The following is a 22,022-nucleotide window of genomic DNA, read 5'->3' as shown; positions in this document are numbered from 1 at the left end:
CCAATCATCCTGTCCATTTTGAATTTCTCACAAGACCAAAACAACATGAACTCAATATGTTACAACACCTATCTACACATGCTAGTGTAATGGAAACAGAAGTAAAACAAATTAATTGTTTGAGTCTAGAAAAAATTTTACAACCCTTACCGCGTCAAGTTAATATTATAGAAAGGAAGACAAGACAAATTAACTACTTAAACCAAGAAGTTACACATAAAAGAATAGAAGAACAATTACAAATTCTAGAAATACAAGATAAAATAAAAGCAATTGAAGAAAAAATTAAAAAAAGAATTATGTAGTTTAAATCCCACAGCTTTTCAACATAGAAAATTACATGAAATATCTTTACCATATGAAGATGGGTTTAATGAAAAAGATATACCAACAAAGGCAAAACCGATACATATGAACAAAGAGTATCTAGAATATTGTAAAAAAGAAATACAAGAATATCTAGATAAGGGACTAATAAGGCCTTCAAAATCACCCTGGAGCTGTACAGGCTTCTATGTGATGAAAGCATCTGAAATAGAAAGAGGTGCTCCAAGATTAGTTATCAATTATAAACCTCTAAACAAGATATTAAAATGGATTAGGTATCCTTTATCAAATAAAAGTGATTTAATTAAAAGATTAAATAAAGCAAATATCTTTTCAAAATTTGATTTAAAATCAGGATATTATCAAATTGCAGTAAAAGAGGAAGATAGATATAAAACAGCCTTTATAGTACCTTTTGGACATTATGAATGGAATGTAATGCCTCAAGGATTAAAAAATGCTCCAAGCGAATTTCAAGAAATAATGAATAATATATTTTACCCACATATAGAATTTACTATAGTATATCTTGATGACGTATTAGTATACTCAAAAGGAATAAAGAAACACATATATCATCTAGAAAAATTTATGGATATTATAAAAGAGCAGGGATTAGTTTTATCAGAAAAAAAATGAAAATTTTTACAACTAAAGTAAGGTTCTTAGGATATAAAATTTATCAGGGAACCATAGTACCTATTAAAAGAGCTATTGAATTTGCAGATAAGTTTCCAAATGAAATAACTGACAAAAAACAATTACAAAGATTTTTGGGATGTTTAAATTATGTAGCAGAATTCTTACCTGGTATAAGAGTTACTTGCGAACCTCTTTGTAAGAGATTAAGAAAAAATCCACCTCCATGGACAAAAGAAATGACTTCTATAATAATAAAAATAAAAAATGCAGTAAAAGAAATACCTTGCATAAGTATACTAGACCCTTCAGCCAAACTAATTGTAGAAACAGATGCATCAGAATTAGGATATGGAGGAATTCTTAAACAAATACCTCCTAATAGCTCAAAAGAACAAATAGTAAAATATCATTCAAGAATCTGGAATCAAGCTCAAAAGAATTATCCAACAGTTAAAAAAGAAATACTTGCCATAGTATTATGTGTTTCAAAATTTCAAGAAGATTTATTTAATAAAACCTTTTTAATAAGAACTGATTGTAAAGCAGCCCCAAATGTTTTAGAAAATGATGTAAAAAATTTGGTCTCAAAACAAATATTTGCAAGATGGCAAGCTATTTTATCATGTTTTGATTTTACTATTGAACATATAAAAGGAGAACTAAATTCACTCCCTGACTTTCTTACTAGAGAATTTTTGCAGGAAAAGAATGGAGCAAAAAGCAGCCTCCAGTGAAGATTATGGTCAACCCTTTGACCAAATAAAAGAAACAAAATTACCTATTACGGTTGTACCAGCAAAACAATTATCATTAAGGCCTATGACAATGTCACAGGTTGTAAAAGCAACACCATCATCGTCATCACCTTCTAAGAGCCCTTTAATTACTACTAATAATAAATTCACATTATTACAACCATCTGACCTCTATAATACTCAACCCTTGAAAGAACAATTTCCTTACTATGAGAAACCCAATCCTATGAAGATATTAGCTATTGAAAAAGAGTGGTTCAAGAAAGACAGAAAAACCTTATACAAGACTATCTTCCCAAATACTTTCCATTATATTCCTATTAACCCACAAAAAACCCAAAAATTTTATGAATTCATATTAGTAGACACCGGATCCATTGAATTAACACATTACAAAGATTCCAACACTAAGCAGTCTATTTATTCAAAAATAAAAATTATAAAAATATTATCCTTGCAAGAGTGGGAAATACCCCCATATCAGTCTACAAGCTTCTCATTAAAATTTGAACCTCAGAACTATACCTACTATGATTACCAAGAAGCCTGGAATCATATTTTATTTCTATCACCAAGTCCCCATTCTTGGTTCATTTGGTTTAGAAAGGGGATATCATTATAATTTCCTAAATGGTTTCAAGCATGGTTCTAAAACTTTGGACCAATAGAAGCCTTCTTCCCAAAAGAAGCCAGTATGGCATATGAATATTTTAAAAGCAAGTCATCATTCCTACAAGAATATAAATTTATTTCATTCATAGCAGCCATGGGAATAAGCTGGATTATGACATGGGAATATGATTCAGCAGCATATGAAGAATCTCCAAGCATACAATATCTAGTAAGAGTAATAAAAATTAAATGGTGGAACAAATATGATATAAATTTGCTAAGAAGAGCAGCTATTGATCAATGGTTAACAGCATCACAAAAGCGCCCAGCAACAACAGCCTCAAGCACCACCAAAGAACAAATAGCGTATAAAAAAGAAACTCAATTCTTAGCACAAAAGAGACAAATTATGGCAGCTTTAGCTGCAGCAACTTCAGAAGAAGATATTCAAAACTCTTTACAAGCAATACAGACCGTGCCTCTTGGAGAAGATGAAGAGGTCCAGTCCAGTCCAGCTCATTATTATCAAGACTCACAAGACCCATTTGAGATGTAACAAAGTACTGTATATGTAATCAATGTAAAAGCCCAATCATGTAAAAAAAAAAAGGTAAAAAGTAAAAAGTAAAAAGAAAAAAGTAAAAAGTAAATGTCGGCAAACAGTAAAAGCAAACAGTACTGTCGGCAAATAGTACCCAAATAGTCACCATTTTGGGTCTATAAATACCAAAGTCCTCACTCATTCAAGATCATCAAAAACTTGAAAGCTCAAGAAATCTCTCCACTCTTATATCTTCTTACTTTATAAATTCTCCAAGTATTTGTAATCATCTTCAATAAGTGTATCAACTTTGCAAGCAATAAAAGTACATGTTCATCTCTGTAAGCTTACTATCTTTCTTTTCTTTATTTTCTCAGTTATTATTCTTATAACATGAAAGAGTTTTATAAAAGGCTTAGATGTTTAAAATTAGCTAGAAGAAATATGAAAACAAGAGTAATGACAATAGATAGAAAAATTAGGGAACTAATAACTGAATCCTCGGAATTAAAAGTAGAAATAAAAAAGATGGACAAAAAAATAATCAGAACCAAAAAGTTTCTACAACATATTAAAACCATAAAATCAGTAAAAACCGTTAGACAAAACATTAAGAATAAACGTATTCATTACGTTAGAAGGATGCATTATTTGCATATACAAAGTATGAGACAACTTTATGAAATAGAATCAAGAATACACGTATATAATGTTCAAAGAATGGATGGCAATCCCCAAGCTACTAATCTTGTACAAGAACCTCAACCTTTACAAGATCCTTCTTTATTAGAACAAGCTCAACCTTTACAAGCTCAACCTTTACAAGTATATATATATATATATATATATATATATATATATATATATATATATATATATATATATATATATATATATATATATATATATATATATATAAGCTGCAGGTTGGTCGCGTAGGGTTGAGACACAACCCACACTCTACTCGACCTGCACGAGAATCCTACCCACTGCGGATCGGGTTGGCAACCCTACCCAACTAGATTGGGTTAGATTGGATACCAGCGGATAGGGTACATATTGTCATCCCTACTCAGATTATCTCTCTTGTGAACCTTGTTCACTTATATTCTTTATATCCTAAGTTCTATCTAAAATTCAAATTCAAAAACTAACTCTAGTATTATCTTTAGGAATGATAAGATAACTATCTACTTAAATTCAAATCAAATCTTAACAATAATTCAAATCTAATATAGAATTAAATCCTAACAACAAAATCTTTATGTTTCTAGAAGGAATTAATACTAACTAATTTCTTGAATCTTGAATTTTTGAGATTAAGTCTTCCCATGATTTGCATATTGAACTTGAGTCTTGGCAAGTAATTGTATCCTAAAAGTTTAGAATTATGGAGCGCCTAGGAATGCTGGACGTTGGTGAGGGGTCGCTGGTCATCGGTAGTTGGATGCCAGGTGCCGGTGGTTGGATGCTGGGCGTCAGTTGTGATGTTTTAGGTGCCTAGTTTTATTATTTTAGGTTTGATTTGGCTTCTAATCCTTTAGATTGTATTTATATTTTTTTTGTTAAAAAAATTTTAATTCTTGATTATTTGAGAAAAAAATTTCTAAAAACACAATAATACTAAATTAATTCCAAATACTTGATTAGTTTTAAAATTTTACTAGAAAATATAAAAAATTTAATTAAGATCTAAAAAAACTAATGAAAAAAAATCTAAAAACTATTAAAGATATCTAGACATTAAGATTATAGATTTAACTCCTTTTCTATGCCATTAAAAACCTTCATAAACATATATATAATCAAATAATAAAATAAACAAGCTATCTAGGCAGTAGTAAAGAAATTATAGTAAAGACAAGATAGAAGTAGTTTGGTTTAGGAAAAACCATTGTAATATGATTAATTGACTTTTATGGAATTAATTATGAGGGTACAATAATGGACTTCAATTTTTCCAGCGAAATGACATTGAATTGAAATTGTACACGAAGATGGGTCCCTGGCTGAGGAAGAATTTTTGGACAAATGAATAAACAACTTTGCCTACAAGTTTGAATATGTAGTTCTAGTGTCTCCCTCTTCAACAACACTAGCTTTATTATCAAGACACTAACTGCCAAAATAAAAAGAGTATCCATAATTCTCCTCCAGAAAGCAAAAAAACAAAAGTTAAAATTAAGTATTTGTCAATAATTTTGGTACAATTTATATTATGACAACTATATTTATCATTCAAATTATATGGGTAGAAAGTAATTTTTTCAATTTTACTAATATTACCAAATATAATTAGATATATATAGAAAAACATATTTAGATCCACACGGTAAGAGTATACACAAATTAAATTTTACAAAGAAATAAATGATAGCTATTCACATAAAGATATTTTTATAAAAAACAATAATTTAAATATTAACAAATATTATGTTAAGAGTTTAGTCATTTCATTTAATAGTTATCAATTATTATTATTATTATTATTATTATTATTATTATTATTTGGTAAAGCACTTTGTGAATCTTAGGTTGCAACCATAAATTGGGAGCCTAAATATTTGATTTTCCTTTCCTTTACTCCTTGTGAGCAGGACGATGGTTTCCTTAATTTATTTTAATTATTGTTAGGTTCTCTCTCATCCTTCTTTCATTTGTATTACAAATTCTACGATATAAAAAAGATGATATAACGAAAAAAAATCATTTTTAAGGGAGAAAGATATTGTGAATGGCTCTTTAATTTGATACTTTAATAAGATAGGTAATTTATTTTGTGGGGTGAACATAAAAATTGTGTGAATTACGTTCACATATTTCTCCCTCATAATTATATCCTTCTAAAGTTTGTTACGTTGCTGTTTTTTTTTTTTTTAAATGACGTTCTGTACATATATCCGAAATTTTGAATGAATAAAGCTAATCTTTTTTTTTTTTCTCTCACAATATTTCTCAATTCGACAAATTAAGAACTAATTTATTATTGATCCAAACTCCATTTAAATATTTATGTGCAATATAAATATAGCTAACAGACCAATCAGCTAATGAGTATGGGATGGATTGGTCCACAAAGAATATTAGAGGGCTAACAAAATTTATTATTTTTGGTTAATTAACTATCAATATTTAAAAGTGTGGGTTAAAAATATATTATTAAATCACTAAACTAAAAAAATTCGGATTGATCTAATAGTTAGCTCATTAATCTGTTTAAATAAGTGTTAGGAATTTGATTCCCGTCTTGTACATATAGCAACTCATTAGCCAATAACCTATGAAGCACAGATTCTCTCGTGGTACCGGCGTATCCGTGTCGAACGCAAATCCGACGCCGACACGTGGTGGATACTTCAAACGAGCGTATCGGCGGCGTGTCTTCTTGCGGTGCAAAATTTTGGTAGAACAGTCACGAATCCGAACGAGTCCGACCCGATTCAGATGTTCATGAGATGGATCTTTCTGCTGGGCTCCAAATCTTCAATTGATTTTGTGATTTTATGGCCCGATTAATCAATTTTTTTTTCTAATTTTAAAATATTCTGTTAGCGAAATGGCAAGAGTGAATTAAAATTTTTTATTGTTTTTAATAATTGCATAATTTTAAGACTTTTTTATGCAATTATATTTACTCTTATATTTACAATATATTATTTAAATTTTAATTCACAATGTATCCTAAACGAATCGTATCCAATGTTTTATAAAAAGAACATGTTGGCGTACCTGTGTTGTATTGTGTCCGTATCGCGTGTCGTATCGGTGCTTCTTAGCCAATAATAAACCCTTAAATAAAATTTCGATCCATGACGAATTAATCTTTATTTTTTAAAAATTTCTCCACGTCCAAATTGGAGTGGGAGTGGGTGCAAAACAAAACCAAAAACCCAGATTTCCTGGGGGGTTTTAACGCGGTTGCACATAGCTTAAGGTTATATATGCATTGTATGTACCGGGACACTTACCTAAGCTAAATCCTGTAACATAATCTATAATTTTATTTTATGGAATTAGAGTGCATTCACTACATTTTATTGATATCAACGTTGAGTGTATTAAGGGTAACATTGCAATTAATTATTATATAATATTGGTGCTGTTTTGCCTTAAGCTCTGGGGAAGGAAACAGTAATTGCATATGTTTTGTTTTTGTGCATTAAGAATTTGATTATGTTTATATCTAGCTAGTTATTGCCACCCTATATATAAATGAAAAAGCATGTTGCCCATGACCAATGCAGGCCTGGAGTAACATAAAATAATCTCTGCTAGCTAGGTTTCAGCAAGAGGGTATATAGACGCGGATTTAAGGATGGTAAATGTTACCCTACCTATCACATTATATCTAAGTTATTAAAAAAAATAAATAAATAATATTTAATAAATTTTATATAATTTATTTTTTATTTTAAATTTTTTATATTTTATTTTAAAAAGTAAGTTAGGCAATTTAAACATTATAACAAAAACACCATAAAACTCATCTTTAAGTATCTACTTAAAAGCTAAGGATATGTTTGGTTTATAATTTTATTTTTAATATTTTTTAAAATTGTATAAATAAAAATAAAAAATACAAAAAATATAAAATAAAAAATTCTAAAAATAATAAAAAAATAAAAAACAAAATCACAAATCAAACAAACTTTAAAATAGTATTTGATTTTAAAAACTAGAACAGAAACTGAGATACTAAAATTTAGTATTGTGTTTGATAGTCAGAAATATAAAATTTTAGTCTCTTAAATATCTCCAGAAAGTAGAGATATAAGGTAGCGTTTGGTAGAGAAACAGAGACTGAAAGACTGAGAATGAGAGACAGAGACTGAAATAAATTTCAGTATTCTGTTTGGTGTAAAGTGGGAGACGAAAATTGAAATAATAATAAAATTCTAATTTAATTTGTACAAAGGGTAAAATTAGAATTAATTAATTGAAATGAGGATATTTTAGATATAAAATGTTATTGAAATTTTAGTCTCCGTCTCTAAAAATTTCAATCCCCTATATCCTTACTTTTTGGAGGTACTAAAATTTTGGAAACAGAGACAAAAATTTTAATACCAGTCTCTAACAAATATGATACTAAATCTCAATCTCTCCGTCTTTGTCTCAATACCTCAAAATAAACACTACTTAAGAAACTAAAATTTTAAAGATAAAAATTGAAATTTTAATAATATTTTTTTAAATAATTAAAAATATTTTAATAAATTAAATATTCTTATTTCATCTCCATATTTATCTTGAATCAAATAAAATACTAAAACATAATTTAATCATATATATTTTACACCAAACATATATAAACTTACATAGAATTAATTTATTCTAAATCTGTCTTCCAATCTCCATCACTCAATTTCAGTCGCCTTTTCCTAAAAGAATTATACTAATGGCTCAGACTCAAAACTCGTCGTTCCTTTTTTTTTTGTGTATTTTTGAGAAAACAAGAAGAAGACTACTAATGAGAGTTGAGAGATATATGATATACTTGAAACTTGACCATGGTCTATGTAATAGAACTTCTTGTAAAAACTTTTGGCCCAATATTCACACTAAACCCAAACAATTTCCAAATGACAAGCCCAATGGTTTACATTAGAGTGAGTCCATGAAGGAAAATATTTTTGGAAACAGTTTTAAGAACAAACTTTCTGTCTCACAAAACCATGTTTTAGGCCTTCTATATATTGGTTGTATGTTATGGACATAGTCCGGTAAATGTATAAAAAGTAAAACTAGACGTCCAAAAACATAAGCAGAAAGAAGAAAAACTTCATCAGTGGTTGTGAATGACCGATTTTTCTCAATCTTTATGACTTGCTCTTACGGAACCGAGGTCAAAAAGATTGAGAAATAGAACTATCTGATTTGATTCGTTCTTAATAGCCACGAGATGATCATTTTAGGGTGATCCTTTTGTCGATGAATACTCCTATTATACTCGTAGTCTCTAAAGGATGAGAACCGACTATGTATGTAATTTTCATAAATGAAAAAAATATTAAGATATTGATAACTTTTTTATATTTATTTTAATTTGAATTAACATTAACTAATTTAAAAAAAATAAAAATTGTTACGGCCCGGCCCAGAATTAACTTTGGGCCGACCCGACCCAAGCCATACCCGACCCGGACACGCGCCCTTCAACCAACCCGGACACGCGTCCTGTACGGCTCCCACACGGCCGCAGGACAGCGCCCTTGGAAATGTGGGCCTGTCCCATAAGGGGCCCACTACTGACATGTATATAAGGGGAAGATTGGCTCTTCCCCCGAGGTACGTCACATTTTTCAACCTTATTCTCTGCTCGCCTGCACATTGCTGACTTGAGCGTCGGAGTGTCTTTGCAGGTGACACCCCCCTCTTCTTCACTTCTCCACAACAAGCGCTCGGCTACCCGACTACTCGCAAGCAGCGCGGCCCAAGCTAAGACGTCCTCCCCTCCACATTTATCCACCCGACCTGTTCGGAACCCGATCAACGAACAAAAATAAAAGGGACAAAGAAGAAGACTAGATGATGATGATGATATGATGATTTACTTGCTGTCTCCCAACTTCAGGTTTCGTAGCAATGACAAACAAACTTTCTTCAATCTTCATTACTCAAGCAGCCTCAGCAAAAAGACGTATTTCACGTCTTCGTTCAAATATGCCACAATAATAAAGAAAAATTTCTTTAGTAAAAATAGTAAGGTGTATATGGAAAGGGTGAAATTAGATTTGTTCTAATTTAGATTTGATTTTAAATATATATTGGATTTATTTTTAGACCTTAATTTGTCTTTAGACTCGATAAAATCTAAATATTTTTGGGTCACAATTATATCGGATCTAAATTCGGTGTAAAGTGAGTCTTTAAAACTTTAACAATAATTTATAAAAGAATTATTTATGATGCACTTATTTATAAAGAAGAAATTTGTTATTGAGAAGTTAATATCTATATTTGAATTTGAATTTATCCATAAATTCTAATTTGATGTTTTTTTAATCTATTTTCTAATTCAACAAGTGTGATTAAAAAATAAAATAATAAATTTATAATTAATATAACATAATATTAAAATTAATTTAAAATATATAAGTCCTTTTTAATTTTCTTACCGTGTACATGAGTCGGATGAAGTGAAATTCACCTTGACTTAGATGCGACTCTAAATAATAATCAAGTCTATTTTTGATATTCTTATTCGACTCTAGATCCCCTAAAATCATATCAAATTAGTTCTTAAAATATTTCGGTTCAGACCAAATTTTTAACTGAATTGAACTATGTACACCTTTAAAAAATAGAATAAGATGAAAAATGAAAATCACTATGTGTACTGTATATGATTTTTTTTCTACTATAAAACGAATAATTTGCACTTTTTATTAAAAAATAATTTGCACCATAATATGGCCCTCAATATTTGTGGTGTGCAACTCTTAATACTAAAATCATCTTAAAATTTCTTTGTCCACTCCATTTTAGATATTTTTCACGATCTTTAATGTTTTTTAGTACATAATCTATATCATTTTGATAAAGGACAATGATATTAATCGCCCAATAATGCTCACAACTGTTTTTCATCATATCAAACATCAAAAGAAGAGATGCATTAGCTTTTAGTAATCATTAATATATAATTAAATAGAATAAATGGTTATCCAAAGGAATTAACTCCTATACGCTAATAATATAAAAATATTTTATAATAACAATCAATATTGTAATAACATATAGGATATCAATTCAATACAAATGTCAATTAATTATAATTTAAATGATATATTCTTTCTATATTTATCTAAGCGAATTTGAGTTTTTTTATTTTTGATAAAAAAAATACCAATTCAATACAAATACTACCCATTAAAAAATTAATTTGTCCCCTTTAATAGTTTGTTATTGTTACAATCCAGCTTTTAAATTAAGTATAAAGCAATTGTTTACCTAAAAATATAAAAGTATGCTGGCATATAAAAGATGTAATTTAGATTATATTTACGTAAAATTCTATATATTCTACAAATATTTATCTAGATTTTTTTTAACTTTTCTAATACTATAAATAAATAATTTAACTCACATCCAAAATATGTTATATATTTCTTCATTCTTATATCTCTTAAACTATTATTACTTTGATTGTCAAAATCTCTTATATATACTCTACTTCTATGAGAAGTCATTCTAATCTCACTCTTAAAACAGTATATTTTTATAATTTGCTGATTGATTATTAGCATTATAAAGCATCAAACAAAAACAGTCAAAATATCTAAAATAGAAAAGATATAAAAAGGTGCTTTAAAAATAATTGTCAACTAAATTTTGAATCTTTAGAAATAAAAGAAAAACCACAAAAACACGTTTTTGTCATTTTAACGGGTATTGCTAGATATATATTAAAATTAATTACTAATATAAAATATAAAATATATATTAAAAAATTATATATAATTATATAATAACTAATTTAATAATTAATTTTTAATGTGTACATATATTTTTGTTTTAATATATGTTTTTTTTTTCCTAGCCACAAAACACTAATTAGATGTGAATAGTAGTGTGCGTGTAGATATATTATTTTAGAAGTAATAATTGAGATTAAGAACAAATGAGGTGATTGTAGCTTCAACTTTTAGGTGATAATAATTTGAGATCAAATCTAATCCAAGATTTATGAGACAAAACCATAACATCAATATCTAACTTTTATGGGTAATGGCGTGTCCATTATTCAAGCATTGTATATTCGCAAAGTACAGTGAGTTAGCAACTTTCACGGTTCAGAGAAGCTTTGTTAAATTTGGACCAATTCACGATTTTGTTAAATTTAGAAATATGACATTTTCAATTACGACTTTGTTAAATTTGGACCAATTCACGAGAGCAATACGTAATTTGTGGTCCCTAAGTCTTACACATCTCTTATGGAAATATCATTTTATGTGGAACAAATATTATTGTCCATCTTTCAACACATCTCTCTTCTTAAAAATCCATGTTTGCCAAATTACGTGCATCTTACAAAATTTGAGTGAGCTAAATACGAAAATAAGAGTAAATAGTCAAATTAATATTCGAAAGATCATTCATTTTTTTAAATTAGTTATTGAAATTTTTTTTAATTAAATCCGTTTTTCAAATATTTTAAATTAGTTATTTTTTGTTATTTTCATTCCTAAGACCCGACATCAGAATTTATTAATATGATACATTAAATGACACCACAAAATACACTTAATAGTTCTAATTAGTTACTAATATAATAAATTTATAAAATTAGATCAAATCAATTCTAAATTGAAGGATTTTAATACCTCAAGTTCTTTCTTCAATTAAGTTTTGGTATGAAGTAATTTCATAAATTTATAATATTAATAGTCATATAAACTAATAGACTAATAGTCAATTAAGATTTTTATGTATATATTGTAGTATTATTTAACATGACATGTTAACAAATTTTGGTATTATTAACAAAGAAAATAACAGATACGATTATTTTAAAATCTTTAAAAAATAAATTTAATAAAAAAATTTAAAAACTAATTTAAAAAACAAATAATCTTTTAAAAATGAATTTAATCATTTACCCATAAAATTATATATCGCAGAAATACCATTTCATGGAAGAAAAAATACTTCTCACACTATAAAATTTCAAAGATATTCATACTTCCTAAAAGATACACTTAAAAGTTTTCCCAAACATTTTAGTAAAAAGTAGGTGTAACCTCTTAAAAAAATAATGCTTATTTATAGGCATAGGATGAGTGATGACCTGGACCCATTACTTTTCCCCTGTGAATGATTCTTTTAAGGAAATTAAAACTACAGGTTTTGAATATTATTATATGACCATTATTATAGGTATTGGGTGAAATAACTAACCATAGTAATTGTGGTGGCAATGTGTGATTATATTACACTATTAATATGTCATTGCATTCCAATTATTAATACATCAAAAAACATAAGAGATGGCATATATTTGATAAAAATTGGAAACGTGAACTTACAGTTCATTGACAAATGTATTGTGGCCATTTTTTATATTTAGACAAAAAGTCGTAATAAAGACGTTAGTTATTAAGAAGATGAAAAAGGAAAACTTAAAAATGTTTAATACACTCATGCATAATAAATTAATAAAAATTTAAGTTAGTATAACTCTTCTATTTTTTAATCTCTCTATTTTTGGTTCAAAATATTTTAACAAGACCATAATATTTACAAGTGAATTATTACGAAAACAACCTTTAAAATAATAAATAACTGTATTTAATATTCCCTATAATATATAACTAAACATGTATAATTGTAATGGCCATGGCCAATGATGAAGCGGGACAATGAAATCTAGATATATGCATGTGTTCCACAAAATCTGAAATACTTTGTACCGTAGATCTTATAACTAACTACCAGAACTTTCAAGTATCACAACTTTCTATGTCATCCGTCAGATTCATGATGTACTATTATCATCCACAATAATAATAATAATAATAATATATCTTTTACATATATAGCGTGGATTGAGTTTTGTAGCATAATTTTTTTAATTTATTTTTATATATTTATATCTAATATATTATAATAATTAGTGAACTTTGTTTAAACTAGTCACATTGAGTGATAAGTTCAAAATAATAATTGAATTTAATAACTTAAGGTTATAAAATTTATTATTTTTTATATTGTATATAGAATTAGAAGTGAGTCAAGTCAATTTATGAATTAATTTAAGCTCAACTTGGTAATAATTTGATAAGTTAAATTTGTGAGTTGGTAATCTAAATTTGAGTTTGAAATTAAACTCATAAATTAAATGAGTCAAATTTAAGATTGGATAAATTCAGTTTATTAACTCGTGAACTAGTTCGATTATATATATATTAATACACATATCTTATATGCATTTAATTTATATTTTTAATATTATATACATATATAATAGTAATATATAATGTTAGATATATATTAATATTTTTAATTATTTAAAATTTTATATTTATTTTTTATATATAATTTTAATGTAGAACATAAATAAAAAATATATAATTAATATATAATTATAAATTAATTTTTTAATATTTTTTAAAATATATATAAATTATAATTTATTAATATCGAATTGTAAATTATGTTATTGTTATTTGAGTCGACTCCTGAATTTGAAACTTGTAAATTTTCGATTAGTCGAATTTAAATTTAAGAAATAGACTCAATTATTAATGAGTCGAATTATGAACCAAACTAAATTTTCGTGAGCTAAACTTAAAGCTTAATCTAGCTCGGCTCGACTCAATTCCGAACCTAATATTCGTACGTAATAATAAGAAGAAATGATTGAAGTTGCAAGATCCAAGAGCAGAATGATAGAGGAATTACTCTGTTAGGCACACAAGTGGACGCAACTATCAACAAAACCCACACACACGCAAAAATAATTATTACCTTTATTTATTACTATAAATTCATTCATTTCCCTCCCAAGTTGTGTGCTCTGAAATCTGAATTCAATTCATTTCTTCCAACACAGAATCAATCATTCAAGCTGGCTGTGAAGGAGGAGCAGGACGAGGAAGAAGAGCAGGTCGCCCTGACTCTACTTTCCGATGACGACGATCTTCTTCTTCCCGGAGTTCAAATCCCCGACACAGCTCATCAAATTAGCACCGGTAACCAACCTCACTTCTCAATATCCTTCTCTATCAATTTTAATGCAATTCTGGATTTTCGAATAATAATAAGAGTAATTGACTATTTGCCTGATTTCACACTTCGAAAATCTTAATCGAACCAGACCAATTACTTAAATGATCGAGAACTGGATAGGAATTTTTGAATCGTAGAGTACTGCTTTTGTCGTTCGAATAAAATGGTCAAGACCGAAAAGAATATTTAATCTGATAATAATAATAATTGTGGCTTTGCTTTTGTAGATTCATGGTTTCAAGTGGGTTTTGTGCTTACAACGGGAATCAACAGCGCATATGTTCTTGGATACTCGGGGACCATCATGGTTCCTCTTGGTTGGATAGGTGGTGTGCTGGGTTTGATTCTTGCAACTGCAATTTCCCTATACGCCAATGCTCTTCTTGCTAAGCTTCATGAATTTGGTGGAACAAGGCATATTAGATACAGAGATTTAGCTGGCTTTATCTATGGTATGTGAAAAATGTTTTTTCTATAATTTTTTTTTCCATGTTAGTAGCATAATTCTTATTTTCATTCATTCATTCATTAATTCAGGTAGAAAAGCATATTCTCTCACATGGGCCCTGCAGTATATCAACCTTTTCATGATAAATGCTGGCTATATCATCTTGGCTGGTTCTGCCTTAAAGGTACTACAATTATAGTTGTTTTGTTTTGCTTCTCTCATTTACCTGCGCAAATTCTTCTTACGAAATACTTGTAATTTTATCATCAAAAATGGTATATGCATACAAAAAATCAGTCATTGTATATTTGTGTATAAATATATGTGTTGTTTAACTCATTTTTAATGTGTATTTTTTATTATAACATATTCTGTACGGGTGACTTATTTTTGGTGTAGAGAATAATCAGTCAAATACCAAATCGAACTGAGTACCTACACCATACCAGTTCTCTAGTATAAAGTATTTTTTATGTGAATATTCCTACAATAGTTGCATTATGGTTTCACCTTATGCCTTCAAGGGAAAAACTGTGTTGAGATTTTCTGTTGATTGTATGTGTTCACTTCATTGTGATGCAGGCTGTGTATGCTCTATTTTGGGATGATGGTCAGATGAAGCTTCCATATTGTATTGCCATAGCTGGATTAGTGTGTGCAATGTTTGCCATTTGTATTCCACATCTTTCAGCACTTGGAGTTTGGCTGGGGTTTTCAACACTCTTCAGCTTAGTATATATTGTCATTGCACTTGTCCTGTCCCTTAAAGATGGTAATGTTTAGTTTCAAAGATGCTATGATGTATTTTTTTATTCTTATTCTATGAATATACTATCATGTTTGAAGAATGCAATGAACAAATCTGAATATCTGATGCTTGGTTTTTCTGTTCTCTAATATCTCTGATTAAGCATTTTCTTCCAATAAAATGATAATTTATCTTTATAAGTTCACCAATGCCATGTCTCTGATAATCAAGATGAAATATTTTTGGGAACTTGCAAAACCATATAAATTTAATGTTGAGTATTTTATAAATAATATCTAAGCTTTAGAAGTATATTACTGAATCTTAAGTAAAAAGTTAGTAGTACAAGCATCTAGTCTTTTCCCTTTCCTCCAATTCCATTTTTTCTTCAACTGACTTTTCTAAATCTGCTATCTACCATGCTTTAGTTTGTTATATTGTGCTGTTTTCATTTGGTTGAAGTTCATAGATTCAGTGTGAATCAATCTGCACTCTAATCCCAATTTCATTATCATTAGGAATAAAATCACCACCTCGAGATTACAGTATTCCAGGGTCATCAACAAGTAAAATATTTACTACGATTGGAGCATCAGCTAATCTTGTTTTTGCATATAATACAGGCATGCTTCCTGAAATCCAGGTAAGAAAGAAGCTAATACTCATTCATTTCCTAATTTTAATACAGATACATACTTGACAACAATCTTTCTGCACTGACAAAGTAAAACAATCTCTCACTGGTCACCAAAAAGAAATTTAGGAAGATAAGAATCATGATGGATAGTTATCATAGCAGATAGTTATTATCATGACTCTTCACTTTCTTGAATATTTATTAGTTGACAATATAAAACTGTTTTACGTTGTCAGTGCATAGGAACCAAATTTAATTTAATTTGCCTTAACTCTGAATGTGCTCTTGAAATTAAGTTTTATTTGGTTGTAACCCTTAACAGGCAACAATCAGGCAGCCAGTTGTGAAGAACATGATGAAAGCTCTATACTTTCAATTCACTGTTGGAGTCCTCCCATTGTATCTGGTTACTTTTGCAGGGTACTGGGCTTATGGATCTTCAACAGAAACCTATTTGCTGAATAATGTTAATGGTCCAGTCTGGGTGAAAGCCATGGCCAATATCACTGCCTTTCTTCAATCAATTATAGCGTTGCACGTATGTACCTGCTTCTAAGCTCTCAATTCCCCACTTCTAAATTATTTGAAAAATTCTTCTAATAAGTACACCAAACGTTTCTCTAAAATGTTTTACTGAATTAATATAATTTCTCATCTGCTCCATGTAGATATTTGCAAGTCCAATGTATGAGTATTTGGATACAAAGCGTGGGATCAAAGGAAGTGCATTGGCTTTTAAGAACTTGTCATTTAGAGTGATGGTAAGAGGTGGCTACTTGGCTATTAACACATTTATGTCAGCACTATTGCCATTCCTTGGAGATTTCATGAGTATCACAGGGGCTATCAGCACATTTCCCCTTACATTTATCCTTGCAAACCATATGTACTTAGTGGCAAATAAGAACAAATTAACATCCATACAAAAGCTATGGCATTGGCTCAACATTTGTTTATTTGGATTCATGTCTATTGCAGCAACAGTTGCAGCCCTACGGCTTATTGCTGTTGACTCCAAAACGTACCATTTTTTTGCTGATTTATAATTAAATTCATTATATATTCTTAGGGCAATTATGTGCATATATGCTGCTAATCGTATCTTTCACCCGTGATTTCAACATTTTATAATTTTAAGAATTTATGAAGAAAAAATGACAACAATAAATGAAAACAAAAGCCAAACATGGCTACATTTCAATTGGTACAAGACTGTGTAAAAAGCAAATGTTAGGCACTAATTATGAATTGATTGACTTTCTGATAAGCCATTAAGTTAACATTCATATGAATTCTTGAGCTACTAAAGCTACAACAGTTGTGCTGTATATCACCAATCCAAAAATTGGTAAATTCTATTAAAAAAATAGATCAAGAGTTTACATAAGGAAAATTGGCAGATGATAATTGATTCTTCAGAAATTGAATACAACACCCACCCAACTAATGTCACAATGATTTTCATTTCTTACTATTGATGTCACAATGGTAAACATGATTTTAGGGCAATAAATAACAATCAATTGACCAATATCCCAAACTAAGACAAACACTTGTAATGGAGGCTCTCTCTAAAATAGAATTTGTCAAATTAATTGTTCTACGCAGTAGCAACTTCTTGAAATCATCTAGTGGTAACCCGAACCTGAAAACAAGATGAAGCTGAAATTAGTGTTGTTATACCATGTTTATGATATTCCTGCAGCTTGACCCTTCAATAAAATAAACATGCAAATTCTTCAAATTCAATATGATAAAGGAAGTGGAAGCAGAAGCAAAGATGTGTAGTAGATGTTGTTCACCATGCTAGCTTTAGATTGTTACTATCAACCTCACCAGTATCATACAACTAGTCAACTACAACACCTACTACCGCTGCTAAAATTAAAATTACTATCAAGTATAGGTGATTCCAACGTACACTATGATTTCACTAACAGCAACATGCCATAAGTTATTTCAAGCAAATGTTCAAACTACACAAAATTAACCAACTTATAATTCATTTCATGTTCATGAGTTGAACTGAAACATTAGTCAAGTTTGAAAATGACAAAGTATAACTTGATGACTAGAGTCATTCATTAACTGAACTAAGAATCTAATCAACTACATCCAGTTTATGTCCACGAGTTGCACTGGCATATCAGTCAGAATGGCTCAAGCATCAGTTTCAGAAAAGTAGAGTTCTTTTTTGTTTGAAAAGCCAACGTAGGAAAGCTGAGGGTATTTCCATAACACCAGATATTAATATACACAAGATTAACAAAATGTTTAGACAACACGTCTTGAAATCTCACCATGCTAGGCATTATCCAGAAACAAATTTCAAAATGATGCAGATGGAGTTGAGAAGTATGAGAGGAACTCTTAGGTACTGAGTTGCGTAAATAAGACCTATGAGCTGGCCTTTGAAAGATTTTGTCCTGCCACTTGAAAAATCAGATAAGCCCCATCCTCTAGGTGCCAGAAATCGGTCCTCATTTAGTATCGCTAGTGCATTTGCAAGAAGCAGGAACCCCTCAAGTAATGTCCACAAACCCATTTCCCTGCACTGCAAAGAAATCATAAGAAACTTAAAAATAACTTCAAATCATTTGCACTAGCTCTTTCATGTGTGGCTCAACTATTGCCACAAGTGTGAAATGACAAATGACTTAGACAACTTCTATCATACAAAGCTTTCTTGCAGAGGCTAGTATTGACCACCCCTCAAGCTCCTTCACATAAACTGTCTCAGTATAAGGGTCCTAGTAAGTTCCGAAAGACAAGGGATCCATATTATTCTTAAATTAGACCAAAACTATCGAAACTCAAATAGATCAAACAATTGATAATAAATCATTAAGGATGTGAAAGTCAGAAGAACAATGAGTAGTTGATGCTTGACAAATCATTGAAAAACTATGCTCTGGCAACTAAAAGAAGACCACGTCCATTGTAGAGCATTGATTCTATTTCTACAGCATATAACTACTCTGACATCAGCAGTTCTTTCAATTGCATTGTCTCTATTAACCTAAAATGGCAATTAATGCAACTGATATATATATATGGACAACAAGGAACCATAATTCATCATAACAAAGGAAATCAACTAAAACACTATAATCATTGAAACAATTGGAATGAAAAGATGTAAACATGTTAAGTCATGTAGATCAGAGTTCACAACACAGCAAAAGGAACACCAATCAAATGACACAAAGATAAAGCTAAAGGCTATAAGCTACGAGCTCCATTAGAGATCTGCTAACAAATGCAACGAACAAAAGTGAATGTGACATCGGACATGAAACAAACCCCCCGCTCCCAAAAAAAAAAAAATTGAATCATAGAATACGATCGGAAGAAAGGAAGATGGGAGTAAGAACCTGATCGCAGAAGAAGCGAGAATGGAGCGGTGGATGAAGGGTGTGGCGGCGCGAAACGGAAATTGGGAACGGCGTATCAGTACTACAGAGCAGAGACGAAAGAATAGAGTCTCACCAAAGCGCACCGTTTTTGTCAAATGCTACTTGGCTCGTTCACTTTTGTTACAAGCAGTATCAGTATCCAACTCCAAGAAGATCTCAGAATTTTTTGGTGTGGAATAAATAAAAAATGTCCTAAAATTGTGATTTTTCATTTTTTTTTACAATTTTGAGACTTTAAACCCAAAATATTTTTATGTAATGTAATGTTTAAACCCAAATTTATATGAATCTCCTGAACCAAAAATTTTTATATGGATACTCTATTTATATGTAAATCAAATCCAATGAAATCAATTTAGAATTTTATAAGTAAATTAAATTGATTGCATTTAATTTAGAGAATTTCATAATAAATCGAATTAAGATCATTCAGTTTAGGCGCATTGTTAGTAAATCGATCTTATTAAGTTAGATTTACATGGGAGAAATGGTGCAATAAAGTAAATCAAATCATATGAATTCGATTTACCTATTAGTAACACCCTTTTTATATCGAATTAACATAATTCGATTTAGTGTATGTGTTCAACCTATATAAAAATTAACAATGTTGAATTCTCATTAGAGTGACATTGAATATGGCTACAGAGGATAGTATTCTAGTTGTGTACTATAAAGGCACGATTAAGAAAAAAAATGCGATCGGGAATAAAGTTTACTAATAAGGATTCGTTGAGCGTTCTATGAGCCTAGTTGATTTTCACAATACTGTATTACAGAAATTGGGACTACATGAAATGAAACGGACCGAAAAGTTATACTATTGAACTCCAATTTTGTTGTCTGCAATGAGGTGAAGTACGACTTGTTTGTGATAGGCAGTGACGAGGATTTGCAAGTTTTATTTCACTGTCATCACTAATTCCGGATGTGAGAATCCATACTATTGGTGAAACTTGTGAACGTGGTCTCTAACTCCGAAGAATCAAACTGAAATCATCAATTAGTACCAATGACAGTAACATCCAGCTCAACCTTTGTTGTTTCATCTTCATCTCTACCTGTAATTGTGTCTACGAGAGATTTGGTGGTATCTCCATCTTTTGCAGCTGATCTACACTGCAATGAGATTGTGGAATTAGGTTCTAGCATGAATACTCCTGTTATGATTCCAATTTCTGGGGCGGTTGGAGAATCAGATGCCGTGGAAGATATCCTAGGAGATGACGATGATATGGAGTCCGTCATGATTGCTAATGACAACGATGATTATATAAAGAGGAGTATTTCTCATACTAGTGATACATCGATGTGGTTGTACCACAATGAAAACAATTCTCTTAGAACCATAACAACTAACAAACTTTACTGAAAATAAACTTTATTGTAAATTATATTGCAACCCTGGACATAGATAACCTAATATTCAATAATTTAATTAAGGGTAAAGTATACTTTTTTGTCTCTGAAGTTTGACAAAAGTTTTAAAAATACCCCTAAATTTTATTTTGTTTCAATTTTGTTCCAAAAATTTTCGATTTGCATCAAATATACCCCTGACGCCTAATTTCTCAAAAAAAAATTTAAGACCAATTCAACAACAATTTTATAAGAACAACCCTCAACACAAACAAATCAAGTATAATTTTCATGCATTGTTGTTATATTAGTCTTAAATTTTTTGAAAATTTAACCGTCGATGGTATATTTAATGCAAATAAAAACTTCTAGGACAAAATTAAAACAAAATAAAATTTATGGCTATTTTTAAAACTTTTGTCAAATTTTAGGAACAAAAAATATACTTTACCCTTTAATTAAACTTTAATGGAAACCAAATTAAATTAAATTCTAAAAGTATATAACTTAATCTAATATTCAATAGGTAAAGTATAAAATTAAACTAAATTAAATTATATTAATTTAAACACTAACATTTAAGAATTAAATTACATTAATTTTAAATAAATTAAACTAAATTAAATTAATTTTAAACAAATTAAACTAAATTAATTTTAAATAAATCAAAATTAAACTACATTACTGGCCCGTTAACCTAATATTTAAAAATTAAATTAAATTTAAAAAAATTAAATTAAATTAAATCCTTGCCAAACTTTTACTATCTATTTAATTTAATATTCAAAATCTAAATTAGATCTA

The 22,022-nt window shown here is 29.4% G+C and overlaps 2 protein-coding genes across 3 annotated transcripts; one reads left to right on the top strand and one right to left on the bottom strand.

Moving 5' to 3' along the window:
* The first annotated feature begins 14,198 nt into the window (after positions 1-14,198).
* LOC112702449 (proline transporter 1) lies at positions 14,199-17,517 on the top strand. Its single transcript, XM_025753472.3, has 7 exons — positions 14,199-14,573; positions 14,838-15,062; positions 15,148-15,242; positions 15,641-15,830; positions 16,325-16,449; positions 16,766-16,981; positions 17,112-17,517. The coding sequence occupies exons 2-7, from the start codon at positions 14,915-14,917 to the stop codon at positions 17,487-17,489; spliced, it is 1,152 nt and encodes a 383-aa protein (XP_025609257.1). The 5' UTR covers positions 14,199-14,573; positions 14,838-14,914; the 3' UTR covers positions 17,490-17,517.
* Positions 17,518-17,767: 250 nt separating this feature from the next.
* LOC112702450 (uncharacterized) lies at positions 17,768-20,017 on the bottom strand. 2 transcript variants are annotated; one of them, XM_025753474.3, is made up of 3 exons: positions 19,818-20,017; positions 18,744-18,992; positions 17,768-18,088 (listed from the first exon to the last, which is right to left on the bottom strand). In XM_025753474.3, the coding sequence occupies exon 2, from the start codon at positions 18,986-18,988 to the stop codon at positions 18,755-18,757; it is 234 nt and encodes a 77-aa protein (XP_025609259.1). In that variant the 5' UTR covers positions 18,989-18,992; positions 19,818-20,017; the 3' UTR covers positions 17,768-18,088; positions 18,744-18,754. The 2 variants fall into 2 exon arrangements, with proteins under 2 accessions (XP_025609259.1, XP_025609258.1); XM_025753473.2 differs by having other exon boundaries at positions 18,744-18,997; positions 19,818-19,966.
* Between the last annotated feature and the right edge of the window lie 2,005 nt (positions 20,018-22,022).

Source organism: Arachis hypogaea, chromosome 7 (genome assembly GCF_003086295.3).
Source record: "Arachis hypogaea cultivar Tifrunner chromosome 7, arahy.Tifrunner.gnm2.J5K5, whole genome shotgun sequence".
Taxonomy (NCBI): Eukaryota; Viridiplantae; Streptophyta; class Magnoliopsida; order Fabales; family Fabaceae; genus Arachis; species Arachis hypogaea.
Note: the sequence above shows the minus strand (reverse complement) of the source record. Positions and strands in the feature narration are given on the sequence as shown.